Consider the following 22,710-nt stretch of genomic DNA (forward strand, 5'->3'; position numbering starts at 1 on the left):
TGACATTACACAGTAGCAGTGCTTAGTTACCGGGGCAAACCGCACGTTTACATGTAAACAATTTTGGCCTCTGCTCTAAAAGGAAGGATTTTTAGCGATCAGTAAGAAAAAGAAAGAGAGAAAAGGAAAAAAATGTCTGGGGAGGTTGAAGAAGACGAAGAACGACGTCGTCAAAGGAAGCTTGAAGAAGTTCTTGAAGTCAAATCCCTTCGCCGTATCATTAGTGCCTACCTCAAGTACGTTTTCCAATCCTTTCTTTTCTATTTTTTTGTGTGTTTTGTCTCTCGGAAGTCCTCGATCAAATTTGAGTAAGTTCGTTTTCTTTTAAAATTAAATAATAAAAAAAATTTACTGTAGATTTTTTTTTCGAATTTCGTTTAAAGCTCCCTTGCTCTGAAAGTGAAATGTAGTCGAGTGAAATCTGTAAAATAAAAATTAAATTTTAAATTTGAAGGGTAAACTGAATAATACAAGCATGCATGAATTTAGTGGTGTAAATTAAGCTTAAAATGAAGGTGAGATATAGTTGACTAATGTGATTTGAAGCGCTTTTTAGTTATTTGATGACAAATTTTGTTGTTGTTGTTCTGTATTTCGATTCTCGGTTTATAATCTGCAGTAGGTTATTATACATGCATTTCGGTGCGATGCTGGTTGTTTTTCTAGCCTCCATTTGGTTGTTACTTTTGCAGTTTTTCTACTTGCTTTTTGTTATTTGCTTTTTACTTCTTACAGAAAGTTGTAAATGGAAAATTTGATATATTTGATTAAAATGAGAAAATGACTAAAGTGTTGGACACATTCATTCATAATTGCTTCATATAAAAGTAAAATCATAAAATTTGATTTTTCAACTATATTATCTACTTCTATATTTCAAATGCCCCTTTTGCCTTTTGTTTCCTGAGGCTAAAGCAAGCATTAAAAGGAATGACCAAACAGAGCCTTGAAAGGTTTCAATCTCTTGTATTCATTTTTTCCACTAGTGAGGTCACAGGTAACATGCCATATCTGCTGTGTTTAATTCATTGGTGCCTGCTGCTTCACAGAATCTGAAGTTCTTTGGCTTTTCTCTTTTCCAATGATCCTTTTCCTGTTTTATTTTGGACATTTTTTTGACAGTTTCTATGCCAACCCTCTTTCTCTCTATTCATGGTATTTTTCCCCTTTTTTTGGCATGGACAATTTATGCAGTTATCCCGAGGCTGCAGAAGAGGATGTCAGAAGATTTGAAAGATCTTTTAAGAAGCTTTCACCTGCTCACAAGGTGCTCTTTCGCGCTTGACTAATGGTTAAATTTATTTTTCGCTGCAAGGTATCTCTAGAAATTTGTGTACTGTTAACTATCATCTTTTAGCACAATTACATGCTCTAGGCCAAGTTCATCATGGTGATTAGCCATTATATTATGAGAAAAGGAGGAGTCTGAAACAATAGTACCTTTCTTCTTTCAATATTGCCATTAGATCTTTATAGTTGTTAATGAGGAGTAACCCTCACCTTTGAATCTAAAGCAAACCAAAGATGAATTTTTATTGAAATTGATATTAATAAATCCTTCTGAGATGGGAGATGGTGTGCTTCACATTTGTGAAACTGTAGTAATGGACACGAGAATTTTCCATTAGGAAACATTTTATAAATGCGGTGCCATGGCTCAGAAACTGATAAAAGTGCTTGTAACAGCTTGGTATAATGTTCTATCTAGCCATAACTGACACTTGTGCCATCATGCGAGGAAAAGCAAAGGGAGCTTGGCTGTTGTCATAGTCGTTGCTGTTGTCAAGGGTGAAAGCAAGGGATATATTTTAATCCAAGAAGCGAAAGCTGAAAATTTTTGGATACTTCTCCTGAATGATGTCATGGTTTAAGGGAAAGATTCTTGCTACTATGCTAATTGTCAAAAAAGAAGGGGCGAAAAGGAAGAAAGAGAAAGAGGAAATGTTTGACTAATCTCCTCATTTGGAGTAAAAATATAGCCAGGCACACCTATGGAGAATAAATGTCTATTTTTCTGTCTCAGTATGCCAATTGGGTTTTTTGCTAATGACTTCATCAAACTGTACCTTTAATATTGCTTAGAAATGTACTGGCCTCCTCTAAAGATGACATTGTCATTAAATGTTCTTATATGCTGCAAAATCTTCAGTAGAACAGCAACTTTTTGCACAAACTGTTCCTCTCTTAAGTGGTTACCTTTCTTATCCTGCCTTTTTTGATGTCCTCAAGTTGTTTTTGTACTTTTTCAGGCTTTATTGTCTCACTATCCTTTAAAGTTCCAAAGGCTGAGAAGGTGATTTTGTATTTACTTTCTTCGTTTTGGTTTAGGAGTCATGGTTTCAGTTTATGTTGCCTTAATTGAGAACTGTCTTCTGCTAAATCTTAACTTGAAACTTATTTTCAATTGATTGGTCCAAATTATACCTTACTGAAACCTTGGGAAAGTACAAGGTCTAGAGTTGCTTCTTCTAAACAATTTGTATAAGTGCCAGGACTATATTCATACTTAAAACCTTTACTGTAAAACTAAACTGTTGTACTGTATCCAAATTAAAATTTGTTCTGACATCTTGACAAAATATAATTTCTCACATTTAATGCTGCAGGTGTATTTCAGTGAATTCATATTTCATATTTAACATGCTTCAGGTGCGTCATAGTACATTTCTGTTACTCCACTAGTTCACTCTCTCATGAGGTTAGATAATTTGAAATGTCACATTTGTAATCTTTTTGGCAGTCATTTGAACCTCCTTTAGATATGAGCCAGGATGTGGATATTTGTGAGGATCCACACCTAGAAAACTTTCAACATGAGCATTGCCACTCTGAGGAGAGAAATGCTTGCTTTTGTCAGTCTGCATCAACCAGTGGAAGGATGTGTTGTTCCAACCTTGCTCAAGCTTGTTCTCAGGAAAGGAGCAACATAATAAGTAATCCAACAGCAGAGACTACTCATGAGGTCTTTGCAACTTATAGTTAATCATATTTGCTTGTTGAACGGATAAAAAGTTTTTAAACTCCAATGTTTCGTTGGTTTTTGATTTATTTCTTTTTCATTTAGAAATTTGACTTTTGTAGATAGCTGCAGGAGGTGCAAAGTGGACATCAACATGAAACCATTTCTGGAAGCTGTGCTGGAGAAGTGGGCAATGACAAAGAGATAGCTGAATGTTGTGGAAATGATGTCACTGATTCTAATGGGAATGTAATACTGTTTGATTCTTTTCATACCCTTTATCTTTCACCGAGAAAAATCAGATGTTGGATGTTGACTAGATGAAAATTCAGTTTTGTATTTGTAAACAAGTGCTTAGAGATGCAACAAGCCCTTGGTTAATAAGGTGTGGTTTTTGTACCAAAAAAAAAAAAAGAAAGGGGGGGGGTGGGGATGGTGTCTTCTGATACATCCTGATTTCCAAAATTCCAGGGTTCTATATTTCGATGATATTTACAGTCAGAGAACTTTATGTTGCTTTACTATCTTGGGCCATCCCCAACTGTCCCCTTTTTTTTCTTCCTATGTTAGAAGACATGCAATCCATTTTTTTGTGTATAAACTTCACAAACTAGTTCTTGTCTGGAATAGTTGACTGTTTATTTAAATAAAATGCATTTGTTCCATGCGTACAAATGTTTATACAGACACAACTTTGAGATCATTGATAGGATGTTTCCCTTTCTAAAGGGAAGTAATGTTAGAAATAAATTTATAATTTCTTAACTACCATCAGGGGACGAGTTGAGGCTGGATATATGAGATATGACTGGGGCTGCATGGTGCCCCTTGTTAAAGAGTCTTATGAAAAGATGTTTTTATGTGTTTTGCCCTTTCCCTCATGTTTTTGCCAACTGTGGTTAGTAGTTTCTCACATACAGAATGCTGTAATGTTGCTGTATTTGAAGGAGAGAAAGAAAGAAAACACAATGATATTTTTAATTTCCTTTAAGTTCTTGTTTTTTGCTAGATCCAAAACAAGCATTCCCTTCACTTTCTTTGTCACAGACACCTCTAATTTGTTCAAGTATGGTATACCGACTTTTTTATTTTTTACTATTTTATGCTAACTCTTTCTGTGTGTCTGGTTTAAATTCAGGTTTTTTCATCTCCACATGACTGGTTGGATCCATCATTGCAGTTGAATGTTCCATTGGTTGATGTTGATAAGGTATGTAGGTGCTCTGGCTGTTGAGTATTGAATTGAATTGTTAGTCTTCAGAATTTTTGCGCAGCCTCAAGTAAAATCTACTGTTTTTTTCTCTTAAAAGATTGTGAAAAGGTTTCATAATTGGTCTTATTCTAACTTGCACTATGCTGCCATAATTAGAAATTTGGATTTGAAATTTCTTAGCATTAAATAGGTTAAGTTGTCTGGAGGAAGAGAATAATATGAGAACTTGCTGTCTCTAATTTACTTCTTTTTCTTGCTCTTTACTCTCCTACCTCTTTTTCTCTTTTCTTCCTTTAACCCTCCTCCACTCCCCTACCCAAATAGCATTTGATTGCTATTAGAGCAAACACACTTCATTTCCCGTTACAAATCCTTTTCTGAGCATTGTCCGAACACTTGCCAGCTTCCTTTTCTCTCACCACGCTACTAGTTCGCAAATCAGGTGCAAAATTGTGATCCGCCGAACAAGATGTCAGAAAAACCTTGCATGTGTCCCAACATAACTACAAAAGCTTTTGCACTGCAGATCCATGCACCGTGAGCAGCCAAAGAACTCAGCCAGACCACATTTTGTGTTAATTTAGATTATGGGAAACCAAGCAAGCATTGTCCAACCACTTGCTAGCATCCTGTTTTGCCGCCGTCCATACTAACAGATGTCAAACACCCTACATATCTACAACCTTCTGCACCACAGATCCACGCACCATGTGAGCAAAAGACCCAGCCAGTTGTGTGCATCTTATGTGCTCATTCACATCTATTCATGCACACGCTTTTCATATGGCCCTACTTGTGTGGTCCAGGCTCCACCGGATTTTGATAGTTATCTGCTGTTGTCTGTTTTGCAGCAGCTCTTTTTTCACCTTAACCTTGCATTACTTGTTGCATCAGCGTATTGCTCAACTACCATGTTAGCATTTTAGCAGTGATCCTTTTGCTCTGTATGCATTGTGTTGGTCAGTTTTTGAGGTACATTTCACAAAATTCAATTTCCATAGTGGGAATTTTGCTAGCACTAGCTAGTAAGTGCTTACTGGGTGATATCCTCCTATTGCTAGTTGCCTAATGTTTTTTTGGCAGGGTAATGAGTAGACCTAGTCAACCATTGACATAACTTTTTAGCTCACGTTACTAAACGAGATAAATAATATAGATATTTTCAAAAGTTTTGTAGTCAATAACTAAATGTGATATGTTTTTCGGGGGTATTACTGGATCTGTAATGTCTTTACTCTTGTTTTTGCTTTTCTAATATTTCAGAAACTCACTGTATTGATACAAAATAAAAGTCGTAATTCTTGTCTCTGTTATTTTTCAGGTCCGTTGTATAATAAGGAATATAGTTAGAGACTGGGCAGCAGAGGTATTGCTTTTATCTGTTTTAATTGATTTTCAGTTTTGGAGTCATTGTGTATGGTTTCAGGGCAAACTTGTATGAGTTCTCTATTCTAATGGTTTTAGGACAAGCTTGTATGTGTTCCTTAGTCTATGGTTATTTTGATATCCGTGGAATTATTACTTTATTACAGGGAGAGAAAGAACGTGATCAGTGTTACAAGCCCATTCTTGAAGAACTTGATGCCCTGTTTCCAAATCGCTCCAAGGAGAGGTACAATTTATCTTCTAATTTGTTATTTTGGACATAGTCCTATGATACACTGCAAAAACTTCGTGCTTTTTTCTTATCTATTGATTGTGAAGATAACATTATTTTTCAATGTGGTATGGAAATGCATTTTGTTTTGCTAGTGTAGTAAACAATTAATATTGTGGTTATTTGGAAGTAGTATCGTTTTAGACAGCAAAACTTGCTGCTTGTTTAAGAATCTAATGACTGTGATAAAATTATTTTGTTATGTGATATGTGTCTATGTTTTCCTAGTGTAATAAAACCATATATTTTGTTGTAACAGCCCTCCTGCATGTTTAGTTCCTGGTGCTGGACTTGGGCGGCTAGCCCTAGAGATTTCATGCCTAGGTATGTATGTTATGTCAACCTGTTATTACTATAACTTGACAGAGACTAGTATATGGTGTTTAACATTTCTCATTTCATAAAACAGGTTTCATAAGTCAGGGAAACGAATTTTCATACTACATGATGATATGTTCTAGTTTTATTCTTAATCAGTAAGAACTTTACCTCACTTGTGCAGTTATACATAGTAGAATTTCTAGGTACAGATGGAGTTTCTGGTACATCTATCCTTTTCATGCACCCAAGAGGCATAAACCACCCTGCATTATTTATTTGTTCTATTTTTTTCCAGTACTCAAACAACTGGAGAATGGACAATATATCCTTGGATCCACAGCAATTGCAATTCGCTTTCAGATAATGATCAACTTCGTCCAGTTTCAATACCTGATATTCATCCGGCAAGGTATTAAGCTGCCGCTTGCTTCTGTTTTTTGCCCTGAAAAAGCTTTACGTGTTTATGTCGTTTTCTTGTATTGAACCTATTCTGCACAATATGACTTTCCTAGGCTTTTTTTTCAACTCCAGTGCTTAGGAGATGTTTTGTGCCATGATGGTCAATTGTTTTTTTTCTTTCTTTTTTTTTTTTTTATAATTTTTATTCTTTATGATATTTCTAGTGGCGAAAATTATCTATATAGTCGAGCCTATGAGTAACAAAGGCTTAGACTATTGTTTATAAACCTATCGGCCTACAAAATCTTTAATGGACAAATCTTTTTACGACCTTCCAAAGCTTTTTTTTTCAACTCCAGTGCTTAGGAGATGTTTTGTGCCTTGATGGTCAATTTTTTTTTATTTGAATTTTTATTCTTTATGATATTTCTAGTGGCAAAAATGATCTATATAGTCGAGCCTACAAGTAGCGAAGGCTTAGTGTATTGTTTATAAACCTATCAGCCTACTAAATCTTTAATGGACAAATCTTTTTATTGCTGCTTATAAAGCTTATTTTGATTCAATTGTTTTTTTTTTTTTCAACAATGTTTATTTGACTTTAATTTCTCAGTTGTCATTGGCTTTTATGGTTCTTAGCAGTGCAGGGATTACTGAAGGTTTTTCTATGTGTGGTGGGGATTTTGTTGAAGTCTATAATGATTCCAGCCAGATTGGTAAAACTACTGTCACTTAATTATTCTTACTCATTTTCCCTACAATTTTTTGTTCCCTACATATTGTGGTTGTTGCTGTATTGAATAATTAAAGTAGATAAACACAGAAAAACTTAGATCATATATAGTCAGTTTGCCCTATCTGCATTTCATTTTTTTTTATTTATCATTATGGCCATCTTGAGATGCTTAATTTTTTTACTTCTTAACTGCTATTAATGGGAGATTTTTATAAATTATGCACATCCAACATCAAACTGTACATGATGGTCTGGTGTACCTTATTGACAACACTTAGCTAGCTCTTTAGTGGATAATTTGTATGTCACATATGGTACCATAACTTAGGCCATTTTCTGGCTAATCTCAAGCCAGTGGTGAGGTTTGGGGACTAACGATGACCCTATGGTTGGATTTGCAATCTGTCTTTTTATTGATACCCATCTGATGATGGCACTAGTCCTTAAATGGAGGAGATTGTCATGAGTTGGCTACATTCCACGCCGGGGCTGCAGTATGGAAATTTTTTGGTATATATATTGATTCAGTGAACCTAATTTCCTACATATTTGTGGAAAAGTCCATGGTGTTAGTTTTTTTCCACCCTGATGTTGATAGACGAATATTGCACATTTTGAGAGTCCTCTTAGATATCCTGTAAAACATATTCATAGCATAGATCTCAATATTTGAGTAGGTTCACATCCTTTGCTTCACTGTGAGCTGATGTCAAAGCCAATATAAACATTGGCTTTGCACCTAATTTTGGAGTAGAACCTACTAAAGTTGGACAAGCTAAGGTGTGCAGTAAACTTACCACCTAAGAATTGACTCCATATGTAAATTTATAGAATTGCATATAAATATGCAAGGCTAATGCACGTATAATTTAGCATTTGTGTGTAGAGTTAGTGAAATCTCTATTTTACTTAACTATAAGAGCCCTCTGGGAGCAAACGTTTAAATGCCTCTGGAAGCCCTCTGTTCAATTGTTCTTATGTTTTCTTGAAATTTCGTTTAAATGTTGGACATGGTTATGTGTTTGGGACATGTGCATTCAGTTGTTCCTAAGTTTTCCCTTGTACTTAGAGGGTCATATTCTCTTTTCCGTACATACTTTGAGGTGATGATTTGAGTCTGACATGGGTACTTAAAGAAAAGTGAGTGGGAGCAACATAGGAAAGAAGTTGACCAAAACCAAACCGATTACGACTGCTGTGCTATATATATATATAGTGCGGATGCAACTTGTATGAAGTTTTTGAAGCTAGGAAGTTCACGAACCAGATTTAAGTTTTTATTTTAGGCAAAGAACATTGCTTGGTAAGTTAGCCTGAGTTTGCTGGCTTGTGATGCATGCTTAATTGGATAAAATGTTTTGTTATTTTTTTGCACTGATATCAGTGAGTTCGGTTTGAAAATACAATTCTGACTTGCAATACTCATCCTCTTGTAGAGATGCTGATCTAGATGTATATTAGCTAGACCATATGTATTCTGGATTAAAACCTTATGGAGTGTATTTATGCTGTCTGCAGGAGTCTGGGATGCTGTTGTGACTTGTTTCTTTATTGACACAGCACACAACATCATTGAGTACATTGAAATTATATCAAAAATTTTGAAAGAAGGGGGAGTGAGTTCCTTAGTTGCACATTGTTTTATTAGGTTCATTTCATTCTTTCACATTGTTTCTGGATTGGCTTAAACAGTTGGTTGGATAACAGGTTTGGATAAACTTGGGACCTCTACTGTATCACTTTGCAGATGTGTATGGGCAGGAAGATGTAAGTTCTATTGCAATCACTTTTATGCCCTAGCGCACTTCTTGTCTGATATTATTGTTGCTCCACTCACCTCCCTTGTCTTCCACCCTTGCCCCTTTTCCTTCTCTTTTCTCTTCCTTTCAGGAGATGTCAATAGAGTTAAGTTTGGAAGATGTAAAGAAGGTTGCTTTACGATATGGATTTCAGTTTGAGGTAACATTTGCCTGCACCTTTTAGTTTTTCTTCGTACTTTACAATTTTTGTCCACTTATATATGGCCAAGTATGTCTTGGAACAGCTATGATTGATAGTGTAAAATATTCATGGACTGCAGAAAGAACAGACCATTGAAACAACCTATACTACAAATCCTCGATCCATGATGCAAGTAAGTTTAAATCCTGTTCTCTGGTAAATTTTCATTTTTGTGTTCAACCTTATTAGATCTAAATGGAAACGGTGCTATACTTTCTTCGGTAATGCCATGTCAATATCAATGCATATTGCGATTTATAGATCTCCATCAAAATGGGGTATAATTCCAAAATTGTTCTCCTAATGAAACATCAAGCTCTCATGTTCTTAATCAAACAGTTCATCAGTGTCTGTTTTCCTATGCTTACATGTGCTGAGCTGGTTGATAATGTGTCAGTCAAGGGCACAAGGGAAACATTTATTCCTGAGTGTTGAGCTTAGGTGTTGGTTGTACCAGCTGTCTAATGCTATTCATACAGTTGTATTTTGAAGTTTGAGGTAGCTAATATGGTGTCTGCTAAAATGTTACTTTCTGCTTATGTTCTTTGCAGAATCATTACTTTGCTGTGTTTTGGACATTGCGAAAGAAAAGAACTTCTACAACATAGTATGCGGGAGATGATATGTATCCCCGTATTAATATACCCTCAGGTGTTTTTTCTCATTTGGATTCTTCCCCTGCCCCCACACTTTTTCTTTCTCTATTTTTGCAATGCTTCTGGCCAAATCGGGGAGTAGCACCTCAAAAGATTTCTTGTAATTTTGCAGTATTACAAAGCATAAAACTGTCAAATTTTCCGTGATGAGTTATTTGATCAAATTATAGTTTTAAGCGACTGGCGAATTCTGTTTAGAACTAAAATGTTGTGTCCAGGGGGTTACAACTTAGAACAGATTGGTTTATGCTGAGTCAAAATATTCAGTCTCCTTTGTTTGTTATTTTGGCTTTTGGATTTGGTCTAAAAGAAAGGAAAAGTGAACGAGAGGGCAGGTGGGAAATCTCGTCAGCTGGAAAGGAGGTTAAAGTGTAATGTTTAACCAAATATGGTAAGAAAAAGAAACAAAGGAAACAAACATGAAAGCTGATGTCTAAATTGATTAATTTGTTGTGTTCAACTTTGCTGCAAAGCCTCTACTCTGTGTATTATTTGGGAAACTTAGTACTATAAACTATATAATTAGTTGGATATATTGTCATGTGTTATATAATGTTGGTAAGTGAGACTTGTTCTATTATTTGTGTGAGGAAATAACAAATTTAACATTATGATTTTGTTAGGGTAAGTTTAATCATATAAAGAATAACTTTATGTAAATTTTGTTTAGTTAGTAGTAAATAAATTAGTGATATAAAATATCTTATGAAAACTATTTTTCTTTTTATAAAAACATTTTTGTAGTTGTGTAAAATCTTGGAAGTTAATAACATTATTGTACTAAGCATCAAAGAAACTCATTTCACCTTTTTCTGTTTTGAACAAAAGCCTTGTACACTAAAACAAATTATATGAAATTTTATATATATATATATATATATATATATAATTTTATTAATAGATAAATTACATGATTTTATTTTTACATAAATTAATTGTGTTATAGTTAGTATTACATTTTAATTATTTGTCTATTGATAATTGATTATGACTTTTTTGTATTTTGTATTTTTGCCTTATAGCAACTTTTCCTAATGTAAAAAAAAAAAATACAAAAATAGAGCCTTATTACTGTTTATTGGATAGAGAAACATACTTATTATAAAGGGTAAATTAAATTACTTGTTGATCACTTAAATTTTCAGAGTTTTTGTTTTAGTCACTTAATTTTGAAAAATAACATTTTAATTATTAACAGGTGGTACATTTTTTGTCACTCTGTCATCATACACTGAACAGATTTTCATGTTATCATTTTAGGTCATCATTTTGTATCAGGTGTCCAAGTGACATGAAAATAAATAAAATAAAGAAAATTCAATGACATGGCAAATAAAGGGAAAAATGGTTTCTACGAAGGGTTTTGATTTTTTAATATTTGACCAATCAGTTTCAAAGAAAATTGTTTTTATTTCAGACTCCTTATTCAATTCGAACTAAGAAAAATCTTTTTAGATTACGTTGAACAAAAAAAATTATAATTAAAAATAAATAATCACCAATATATATATATATATATAGATACACCGAAATTGGTGAATCAATTAAAGAAATAATTGGCCAACTAGAATATAGTTAGATAAAAAGTAATTAAGATTTGACTCAAATCCATAAAATAATGATGAGGTTTGAATTTAAAATCTTTTCACCGTAGTGATAAAAAACCTGTGAAAGGGAAGCAAAAGAATATAACTTTGGGGGAGGAATCTTTACTTTAGAAATATGCTTTGGTTTCTTTTCTTTATTTGTTTAAAATTATACCGGTGGGGAAGGGGAAGGGGAAGGGGGGCCCTATTTAATGGTTTCTCTATCTCATCACCGTCATTTTCTCAGCGTGCACATGTGTCTCTCTTCAATCTCGGCGTGCACTCAAAAACACACAATTTTAATCAATTTTTACCTTTTTTTTATTTCTTTTTTTAAAAAAATCCCCAATACCAATACGAAAACCAAAACCCCCCTTTGATTCTTCTTGCTCCAATCTCTGCCCCCCTCCCCCCTCTCTCTCTATCTCTCTCTCTCTGAGAGAGATTTCTTCCTTCCTTCTACCTCCCCCGTCCAAAATAAAAACCCTCTCAATCCCTTTATTTACACAACCTGCCACTCTCCCTCATCATGCCTACCTCTTAATTATAGCAATAAACAAACCCTAAGCGTTTTTTTTTTCTTTTGTTTGGCTATCTTCTTCCTCTGTATCTAGGGTTTTCTTTTTTAGGTTGGTTTTGTAAATATGGATAGATCCGATGGCAAACTTCCCAACAACTTCTCTCAAACTTCCTCAGGTTTCTTTCGTTTCAATATTTCTTTTTCGATCTTTTCCCCTCAGTTAATAGCTTGTTTTTATGATGCAAGAGAAAAAAATGGTTCTCGAAAGTTTGGATCTTTACTTTATTTTCGCAGCTACCAAACGAGGTCTTAACTGTTAACCCACTAGCTTCATTTTCTTTGGTTGATCACTCGTTTACCTTCAAAAAGAAAGATTTTATTTTTCCCTAAGTTTTAATTCTAGGGTTTGCTTTTAGTGCTTCTTTATTTTTTTGTTTTTTGGTTTGGGTTAGTTGGGAGTTGATGGATTGTTTAGCTATATGTCAATTGATTGGCTTTCGTGGTATTGCTTAATTGCTAATTCGTTAATGATTTCGCAGGTAATGCGCTTTTTGATGCATCCCAATACGAATTTTTTGGTCAAAATGCTATGGAAGAAGTGGAGTTGGGGGGTCTAGATGATGGTGAACAGGATGCTCCTGTGTTTGCATCCGCTGAAGATGATGAGTACCATTTGTTTGATAGAGGAGAGGTGAGATTTTGTTTCGCTGATTCTGCAGCTTGCCTGGAATCCAAGTTGCTTTGCAGTGATCCTTCTGCATTTGTTTGTATCCACGGTTCCCTTTTCATTCCATGATATGATAATGCTGTTTTATGACCCTAAAATGGTAAAATTCAATGGAGTTTGTTTGCAGAGAGTCTAATATTTTGCCACTGGAGCTGTGGTCTAAGTTGTTCCTTAACTTAAGATGTGTCAAATTATGACTTGGTGATAGGAACTTGCCTTAGTATGCTTTATGGCTTTTAGAGGATGGTGCATATAATTCAAATTATGCATGTCATTGAAGGATTAAAAGATTTATTCCTTGATCATTTTGAAAATAAAATTTTTAAAGAGCCTGACAGGAAGATTATACCTGTCAGTCTGGAAATTTCAAAATTGCTAATTGTTTAAGGTAGTAGACAATGATTACATTTTGAAGTTTCCGCACTTGGCATGTGTTACCAAAGATTTGTTGGCCAAGTGAAAGGAACTGTGGATTTGAAAATCATTTACTTTCTCAATCCATTTGATGTCTCCCTTTTGTAAATGTGTGATTGATTTGAGGCCATTAAGATGCATGAAAGCATCTTACGATAGATATGTATTCTGCAAATGTGTCTTTTTAAAAGCATTATGATTTTATGTTGAATTTTGAAACTAAGGGTAGAGATAAAAGATATAATTGCTTTAATTGTTGACAAAAGATTTCCAGAAGCAGAAAGATGCGCTCATATTTATATTGTTTCACGTCTCAAGTGAAGCAGTTATTTGATTAACTTTCTGTTGCATTTTGTTCATGTTGTAAAGGAATTTTTGCAATTGTTTTCTGCATTCATTCATGTTGATTTTAGTTTTTGTCTTAATTCTAATTTTTAGTTAGTGGTTTTGCTGCCCATCCCTTCACCTATATGCAATAATCAATCATGTGCTAAACTCAAATCTTGGTTTCAACTTCCTTATATCTGGGATTTGATATATGACTATTTCAGCTCTAATTTTCCTGTTATTTAATTTGCAGGTTGTAGGTTTAGGTTCTTTATCTGACATGGATGATCTGGCTAGTACTTTTGCAAAGGTCAGTTTTCTGATTGTAAATGTTGCAGTGTTAGCGTTTCTCAATATCTGTTCCTTGTAAGGCATTATATACTTGTTTCATGAGTTGCTGGTGGCTATTATAAGTAATTGAACTTTTAGCTAATATAGTAGGATTTTTGTTTTTCTTTAAATGTTTAATTGATGTTTAATATATTTGAATATAGTTAGTTATGTAATGTTGACTTTGTTGTGTATCACGTAGAGGAGTTTGTGTTAAAAGTTACTGCTTAACTTGGGGTCAAGAATGTTAATTGTGGGTAGTTTGTGATCTGTGCCTAATTTTCTTGCATAACCTATTATGATGCGGACACTAAATAATTAGAAACTTATCAGTTGTGATTTGTGATCTTAGATTCTTGGATATGGTTTCCTTCCATTGATCAATTATTATGATGTGAACACCTATTATGATTTCTGAAGTCTTAGACATTAGAAAAAAACTGAAAGAAGATTGTTGGATGTAGTTTCCTTCCATTGATCAATTATTTGATGTATTTTCCTTCAGATGATGTTTCTGATATTTTAGTTGTGAGTAGAATTAAATTAATAAACGATCTTATTTTCTGTGTATCTTTGGGATAGGTCTGTTTGATATCCAGAAAATTGCTTAGTAATGGTCAGACAAGTGGGAATGCTAGGTGAATCAGACAAGGTTGGGTATAGCTGGGATCATCTTTGGTCTTTGAGTAGTACTACAATACATTAAGCTTATGACCAACTCAAACTGGTCTAAGGGGTAATTGACTTGAGACTAGTGCAAGTTGCATGTGTTCTTGTTAAGTCTTATTAAGGTCTTGCCCCGAGGTTAATAGGGTTTATAGCTGTTTCTAATCCTTAGACTGGTCTTTATATTTTTTGTTGTTGATCACCATTTTGACTTGTTGGAGACTTTGCTTTTGGGTTTTACTTGGAACTATAGTTGAAAGCTTAAAAGCTGCTAAAAACGTTGGACCTATTGCATTTTAAGGATTTTCAACTTGTTATCTTGTTTTATGAGCAAAAAATGCTGGATAAATACACTCAATATTTTGTCCTTATCTGTCCCATTATAAGAGTAGCTCTTTTAATATGTCTAAAATTTCAAATTAGAATGATAAAAATTTTATTTTTAAAATAAGAATGATGGGGATGATTGGATAGGATTAAAACTCATGGTTTATAGCCAGGTGATTTGATCCTTTTGAGCCCTAGGTCCCACTTTGTCTCTGCTGGATCTGTTTGTAGGACTACCTTAGAAAAAAGGAATTTTTCCTCTACCCAACAATTATGGGTTGAGATGTGAAAGCTCTTTTCTCCTTGTATGTACAAGTGTAAAATGGGGGAGTGGGGAGTTCATATTTGGTGGTTTGAATAAGATGATGTTTCATTGTTTATTGATTTATTTATTTATTTTTTTGTTTTATAAAGACTGCCTCAAAGGCCATTGTTTTTCCCTGATGTTGGAAGATTGAATATCTTAGCATGCATGTAATTATTAATCTCCAAATGCACATATTTGTTTGTTTTCTGTTGTTCTCTTGCTACCATTGCTGTTTTGTTTTCGTTGTCTTTTCATGTTGGTTGGATTTTAATACAGTTCTCTTTTTTCCACAGTTGAATAGGGTTGTTACAGGACCAAGAAATCCAGGAGTTATTGGTGATAGATCTGGATCTTTTTCAAGGGAAAGTAAGTAGAATTATGCCATTATGTTGCAGTTATAATCTTTATTAATGAATGAACAAGGTAATATTGATTGATATTTGAAAAACAATAGAATTTTTATTACACTTTTTTGCTTGAAATTTTCCAACCCAAGCACCCCTCACCCCCTCTCCCTGGAACGGCAGTGCCACCCTTTATAATAGTTTTTTTATTTCTTTTTATCTTTTGACCCTCAAAATTTTTTATTCACTGAGTAGGACTTGAAACGGGGCTTTTCTGCTGAAGACTTGATTGTTGGTCTGGAAATTCTTACATATTGCCAATCTATGAGGCATTTCTTTTTTGGAACAAATTTTGAGACATTCTTTATTTGTTTTATTTGGATGTAATAATCTTTTACATAGAAATGTATCTGTACTAAAACCAAATGACAATTGGATAAAGCTGCAACTAGTTTTAACGTAATCCATGTGAAATAACACCACGTAACACCCTCCCTTGTTTGTAGGCTTAATAATAATAACTCAAACAAATGTGCCTACTATGGAGGCAATAAATATGGGCAGTAAACAATGAATAACAAACAACTTGGAGGTTGATACCATGTAAGGAAACAAAAACAGTAATGGAGGGGTCCCTTATACTTAAGAATTGAAGATACCATAATAATTAATGTGAGATTTATTTCAGTACCACTTAACTGAAAGGACTTGTTGATGGTAATTATTTCTATGTTGGTGATGCTTTTGAAGGAAACAGGTTTGGTATTTCTCTTACAGTGCATTTGCATCATTACAAAGTTTTGTTAATCTGGTTTGTTATATTAGAAATTTTCAATTTAATTTATGTTACTAAATTTTGGTAACTAAAGGATAAAAATTTTGATGTAGATAGCATCTTTTTTAAAGGAATTCTCCTCTTTTGTAGGCTATCCATGGCTAAAGATTTTCCTAGATGCTACTTTGTAAAGAAGGCAACTTTAGCCTTAACTCCTGTCATCCTTGCTGCTTTCCTGGAAAATGCCCTTAACCACCCCAGTAGTTCATTATATTAAGTAGTGCAACTTTATTTGTTGCTATTTGTCTTTAAATGTTTCTTGGTAGTGTTTTTTTATATTTTCTTTTACTTTTTCCTGTTTTTCTTTCTATCAGTTTCTTATTGTATCTTGGTACAGAGTTTACATTTGGTTAAATTGTTCGTCTTGTTTTGTCTTTCTGAAGTACTGCAATTAGCCTTGCCTTTTGGTGTTGCTACTTTTGAAGCACATGCTTTATTCATTGGTGCCTCTCTTCCAGATGACTTTGGTTTCTTTTTTTTCTCCCTTAAGTTGCGTGCACATGCCCAACATGGTTTAATGGTGAATTATGTTAATGTTGGAAGTTTTTGTTTTTTTTCCTATTTCTTTAGTATTTCTATGTGGAAGGCTGTGAACTAAAAGATTTGACTTAAGTATGATATTGCAGTTACTCTTTCTCAACTTCCTTTCTTTAATTTAAACCTCCTCATCCTTTAAGATAACAGCAAAGAGTTTGTAATTTGTCTAAAATGTATAAATTGTAAACTAGAAATTCCACGTTACTGAGCTGTGCCAATTTGTTGAGTAATGGATTAGTATGATTTTATTCTTTTCAACAGTGGTTGATATCTTTTATATATTTAATTGCTTATGTTTCATGATGTGAACAATTTTTTTCAGGTTCATCTACTGCTGACTGGGCTCAAGATGGAGAGTATGTAAACTGGTTGGATCAGCATATGTTTGATGCAGAAGATGCTCAAGAAGGCAAGAGATGGTCCTCACAGCCACAACCTTCTTCTGCTCGTGTTGCCGAATCAAAGCCTTTATATAGAACTTCTTCATATCCCCAGCAGCAACCACAGCCACATCACTTCTCAAGTGAACCAATTGTTGGCCCCAAATCAACCTTCACATCTTTCCCTCCTCCTGGTAGCAGAGGCCAGCAGTCTTCACCTGCCCACCTAAAAATTCCTGCTCTTACCAGTGGATCTCAGTCACCCTTCTCTGCAGCCAGCCTCTCTCCTTTGTCCAACTCCAGTCTTCATCTGGCTGGTCTATCTCATGGATTGCATTACAGTGGTAATATGTCCCAGTTAACCTCTCCTGGCCTATCTTTTAGTAGCAGGTCCCAAAATCACTGGGTTAACCACTCTGGGCTATTACATGGAGATCATGCTGGCCTTTTACAGAGTATGTTGCAACATCAAATACCTCATCAAAATGGCCTAATCTCCCCACAGTTAATTTCACCACAACAGCAGAGACTGCACCATTCAGTTCAACCATCTTTGGCACATTTTGCAGCATTGCAGTCTCAGCTGTATAATGCCCATCCTCCATCTCATAAAATGATGCTTGGACTGGGCGATCATAGGGATCAACGAACAAAATCATCACAAAGAAATAGGCAGAGCATGCGTTTTTCTCAGCAAAGCTCTGATATTGGTAGCCAGAAAAGTGAGAGTGGGTTGGTGCAATTCAGATCCAAGTATATGACTGCTGAAGAGATAGAGAGTATTCTTAAGATGCAGCATGCTGCCACGCATAGCAATGATCCCTATGTAGATGATTATTACCACCAAGCTTGTCTTGCCAAAAGATCTTCTGGATCCAGGGCTAAACATCATTTTTGCCCATCTCACCTGAAGGAATTACATTCTCGATCTCGTAACAGTGGAGAGCAGCATTTGCATCTCCATGTTGATGCACTTGGGAAGGTACCCCTCTCTTCCATTCGTAGGCCTCGCCCGCTGCTTGAAGTTGATCCTCCCTTAGGTTCAGGTGATGGAGGTTCTGAACAGAAAACTGAGAAGCCCCTGGAGCAGGAACCAATGCTTGCTGCTAGAATAACCATTGAAGATGGTCTTTGTCTTCTTCTTGATGTAGATGATATTGATCGGCTCATACAATTTAGTCAACCCCAAGATGGTGGGGCTCAGCTCAGACGGAGGCGGCAGATCCTGCTTGAAGGTATGGCAGCATCACTTCAGCTTGTTGATCCACTTAGCAAAGGTGGGCATGCAGTTAACTGTGCTCCCAAAGATGACATCGTGTTCCTAAGATTAGTCTCTCTTCCGAAGGGCCGTAAGCTCCTCACCAGGTTCCTTCAGCTTCTCATCCCTGGAAGTGAGCTTATTCGAATAGTGTGCATGGCTATTTTCCGTCACTTGAGAATCTTGTTTGGTGGTCTTTCTGCTGATACGGGAGCAGCCGAGACAACTACCAATCTTGCAAAGACAGTTTCTATGTGTGTTAATGGTATGGATCTTCGTGCACTTAGTGCTTGCCTTGTTGCAGTTGTTTGTTCTTCTGAGCAGCCACCACTTCGGCCCCTTGGAAGCCCTGCTGGGGATGGTGCTTCTGTTATTTTAAAATCAGTCCTTGAAAGGGCCACACAACTTTTAAGTCATCCTTCTGGAAATTGCAGTATGCCTAATTATGCTTTCTGGAGGGCTTCGTTTGATGAATTCTTCGCTCTTCTTACCAAGTATTGTGTGAGTAAATATGAGACTATAATGCAGTCAATGCATACCCAGACTCAGCCAACCACGGAAGTAATTGGTTCAGAGGCTATAAGGCGTGAAATGCCTTGTGAGCTTCTACGTGCTAGTCTTCCTCACACAAATGAAGCCCAGAGGAAGCTTTTAATGGACTTTTCTCAGCGTTCTGTGCCCATGAATGGATCCAATTCGCATGCTGGGAATACTAGCCAAATAAACTCTGAATCAGTGAGGGGTTAATAAAGGACAAGGGTAGTGTGAAAATGTCCTGAAAACTGCACCTAGGTGGAATGTAGATCGGGAGAGCAGAAGCAAGGGGTGTGTATTTGCTTTAGGAGTCTGGTTTAGAGGGGCAAGCATCATCTGCCTTACACTTTGGATTTGGTCTATGCCCCCCCTCCCCTCTCTTAAACGCCTCCAGCCATCTCCCCTTCCCAATCTCCTCCTCTTTTTATTTTCTTTTTATTGAAAAAATATCCTTCCTGAGAAGGAATCCGAGATTGGCAACTTGATGAACTTTGTAGTAACGCATGAATGTGTATTATGATGGATGTTATGATGGGAGTTGGTGACTGGAAGTTTAACCTTCTGGGGAGCTTTATTTTGGTGCTCTGCTTTGAGACTCCAATACAAGTGGAAGCGTAGTGGGTTAGAATGTACAGGTGGTCTTTACAGAACCTTGGAAACTCCTTTTTATACTGTTTCATTACGTTAGTTCTGGGGGAATCTGATGATATGTCCAAGTTGGTGTAGTGCTTTTTTTTTTTTTTTTTTTCGTTTTTTTTAATCTATTTGTTGGAAAACTGACAAGTTATTCAAGGGGCTTCTCTGAGCAATCAGAATCCTGTAATAATTGAAAAGTCCTTTTTAAGATGTTTATGTAATCAGGCGCTGCTAGTGTCATTCTGTCAGTTCTTTTGCATTATTGTTTAAATGTGTGATTATTTTCAGGTACCGATCAGCATTCAATGGAAAAGGTACTTGTCTTCCCCGAGACAAACAAGGCATGGCCTCAACTGTTCTTGATCAAGAAAGCAACGGTGGGTATGATATTTCAAAATAGTAATCTGCCTTAATTCACAAATTGAAATGGGCAACATCTCAAATATAAGATGCTCACGTAAAGTGCTACTTCCGATCAAGGCATTGTTTTATGTTGTATGCTCCTGCTTACAAGATAAATATCACCTTATTTAGAACAACTCAAAATAATATGCTTTTGTTTTTTAAAAAAATGTATGGTCATGGTCAAGATTGAATAAGATATTTATTAAAAAAAGTTTTTGATAAATAACACTTTATTTTTATATAAATAAATGATAAGCACCCGTAATATTCTTCTATTAAAAATGTTAGCTTATAAATAAAGGAACAAGAACATCCAATAATATTCTTCTATTAAAAATGTTAGCTTATGAATAGAGGAACAAGAACATCCAAGAGGGTGAATTGGATGTTAAAATTTTTAGAGTTCTTAAAATAAACAATTATACTTGATTATGGAGAAGCTCTAGTCAATTATGGGTGCATTTCTCTTCAGTAAAACTTTTTCAAAAACTCTTTAAACAAATGTGTAGTCGATTATGAAGACTTGATAATCTATCTTAGATCAAAAACTCTTTAAACAAATGTGTAGTCGATTATGAAGACTTGATAATCTATCTTAGATCAAAAACTCGTTTTGGAAGTTCATAAGAAGAATTTCAAAAAAGATTGATGAATATGTAAATCTTAGTCAAATCCACTGAATCAAACATAGGCAAATGATTACTTTTGAATAGCTTAAAAATATTTTCAAGTGAAACAAGCATAATTTTAAGAAATATGTTTCAAGTAATCTTTTCAACAAGAAGTGAATAAGTAATGATAGCAAAATGGTTTTTAACAAAGAAGAGAAGCAAAATATGAAGAGTATAAATCAAGACATAAGTAATTTATGAGATGGGTTTTCTTGAAATCAAGTGTAGCAATTTGAGGCAAAAATTAAAAATAAATACACAAGAAATTTGTAAAGATTCAACTTTCTTACATGTCTACGTTCTCTCCCTTAACAAGTTAAGAAGTTTCAAATCTACTTAAGGAAACATGCTTTTTAACGGAATCAATCACAACCCTTACAAATGCCTTTTAACTGGAGCAAATATAACTCATGGTTTTTAACGGGTTCAACCACAAACCTTACAAATGCTTTTTACCAAGAGCAAACACAATCCATAGTTTTTAATGGGCTCAACCAAAACAGCACACGAACTTTTCAAAGATGAGTTAGAACCTTTACAAGGAATAACAAGACTGCCTATAAAAGGTGGATTTTGCTAGTTTGATACAATGGAGGAAGAATGCTTAACAATGGATAAAAAGATTAGAGTGTAAGCACAAAGAATTTTAGCTCAAGTAGACTTGGTTGTGCTTGGTTTTCTCTCTTTTCTTTTCAAGGCCATGATCTTCAAGAGTTTGGTACTTTTTCTTTCTTCTTTCTCACTTTGAAATGCTTCCAACAAATCTTTTTTATAGTTAAAGGAATCTTGGAGCCGTTGAAGGTGATTAAGTCAAGAAACTAGTTGTTTTCTTTTTGAATTTTATGTTTAACAGTCATCTATAGTTAAGTATAGAAGTTCTCTAGTCGATTCACTTTCAAAAAACTTGTATTTTTGACATCATAGCTTAGAAGGTTAACTATAGCTTTGTCAAGGTTGACTATGGCTTTGAAAAGTTCCATTTTCACGCAATTGGCTCATCAGGGTCGATACACATGTGCCAAGGTCGACTATGATTTTGAAGAACTTTCATTTCCACAAACTCTCTAACTTAGGGTCGACTATAGGTGTGCCAAGGTTGACTATGGCTTTGTGTTTTTCAAGTTTTCTTGTCCATTCTTGTCCGTCTTGCCATAAGATTGACTTGGCTTGCTCTAAGATCAATTGGAGCTTTATTTCTTCAAGATTCCTTGACATTTTAACATGTTTCTTTGGTCATATCTTCTTTGTGATCAAATGTTGAGTAATGATTGAGTTTCTTGATTTAAAGCAAGCTTGGTGTAGTGTAGATTGATGATCTTTGAATACGCTGAGATAAATTCCACCATTTGTGAACCTAACTTGCAATTTTAACATCTCAAGAATAAATGTTAGAGGGATTATAAACTCATACAAGCTTATCGATATAGTTTAATAACTTCAAGAATCGAACTTGTAATTATGTAAGAATAAATGTATAAGAGTTGAATTATTTCAAAAACTTGTAAAGAATCATTCAGATAATGTTCAAGCAAATTTGATCATTTTATCATAATCAAAACTATAATCATTTTCAAATTAACATCTTCAAATAAAACTGTCGAAATGTATTTGTCATGTCAATGCTTCAATAAAAGATAGACAAGATATTTTAATCTCACATTAGATAAATAAGAAGATTTTGAAAAGTTTATAAACATGAAGCTACAGATAAGGGACGGAGGAGGACAAATGGAAATAGTGAAAGGGAAAACAATTTTTCAAACTCAAATGAAATACATTTTTAGCTTCCTAAGGAAGCTCTCTTCTTATTTTCTATTTACTACTTCAATTGCTAATTAGCAATATTGGGTTATTGGGCTGGACAGCTGAGATATAACATGTTATATTCAATAGCTAATTAGCAATATTGGGTTATTGGGTTGATCTACTAAGATATAATATGTTATGATAGGCTTAAATTTATT

The 22,710-nt window shown here is 34.8% G+C and overlaps 2 protein-coding genes across 5 annotated transcripts; both read left to right on the forward strand.

Annotated features, from left to right (window-relative positions):
* Positions 1-10,519, forward strand: LOC18612248 (carnosine N-methyltransferase). Of its 4 annotated transcripts, none has more exons than XM_018114189.1 (18): positions 4-236; positions 1,195-1,267; positions 2,250-2,293; positions 2,607-2,649; positions 2,741-2,962; positions 3,086-3,208; positions 4,098-4,169; positions 5,494-5,538; positions 5,705-5,784; positions 6,089-6,153; positions 6,239-6,305; positions 6,446-6,559; positions 7,192-7,265; positions 8,804-8,901; positions 8,993-9,052; positions 9,176-9,244; positions 9,366-9,419; positions 9,838-10,519. In XM_018114189.1, exons 1-18 carry the CDS (start codon positions 133-135, stop codon positions 9,892-9,894), a joined length of 1,464 nt encoding a protein of 487 aa, XP_017969678.1. In that variant the 5' UTR covers positions 4-132; the 3' UTR covers positions 9,895-10,519. The 4 variants fall into 4 exon arrangements, 3 of the variants coding, with proteins under 3 accessions (XP_017969679.1, XP_017969678.1, XP_007049004.2); XM_007048942.2 differs by having other exon boundaries at positions 5-236; positions 3,092-3,208; XR_001926240.1 differs by lacking the exon at positions 8,804-8,901 and having other exon boundaries at positions 1-236; positions 9,838-10,517.
* LOC18612249 lies at positions 11,856-19,918 on the forward strand. Its single transcript, XM_018129496.1, has 5 exons — positions 11,856-12,224; positions 12,588-12,739; positions 13,770-13,826; positions 15,440-15,512; positions 17,185-19,918. Exons 1-5 carry the CDS (start codon positions 12,173-12,175, stop codon positions 19,245-19,247), a joined length of 2,397 nt encoding a protein of 798 aa, XP_017984985.1. The 5' UTR covers positions 11,856-12,172; the 3' UTR covers positions 19,248-19,918.

This window comes from Theobroma cacao, chromosome 1 (assembly GCF_000208745.1).
Source record: "Theobroma cacao cultivar B97-61/B2 chromosome 1, Criollo_cocoa_genome_V2, whole genome shotgun sequence".
NCBI classification, from domain to species: Eukaryota; Viridiplantae; Streptophyta; class Magnoliopsida; order Malvales; family Malvaceae; genus Theobroma; species Theobroma cacao.

Excerpts from the sequence above, each read along its gene's own strand:
- LOC18612248 (XM_018114189.1), top strand. The coding sequence starts at position 133 with ATGTCTGGGGAGGTTGAAGAAGACGAAGAACGACGTCGTCAAAGGAAG. Across the intron at positions 7,266-8,803 it reads TAATGATTCCAGCCAGATTG|GAGTCTGGGATGCTGTTGTG; the intron begins GTAAAACTACTG and ends TGCTGTCTGCAG. Across the intron at positions 8,902-8,992 it reads AAATTTTGAAAGAAGGGGGA|GTTTGGATAAACTTGGGACC; the intron begins GTGAGTTCCTTA and ends GTTGGATAACAG.
- LOC18612249 (XM_018129496.1), top strand. The coding sequence starts at position 12,173 with ATGGATAGATCCGATGGCAAACTTCCCAACAACTTCTCTCAAACTTCC. Across the intron at positions 12,225-12,587 it reads CTTCTCTCAAACTTCCTCAG|GTAATGCGCTTTTTGATGCA; the intron begins GTTTCTTTCGTT and ends ATGATTTCGCAG. Across the intron at positions 13,827-15,439 it reads TGGCTAGTACTTTTGCAAAG|TTGAATAGGGTTGTTACAGG; the intron begins GTCAGTTTTCTG and ends TTTTTTCCACAG.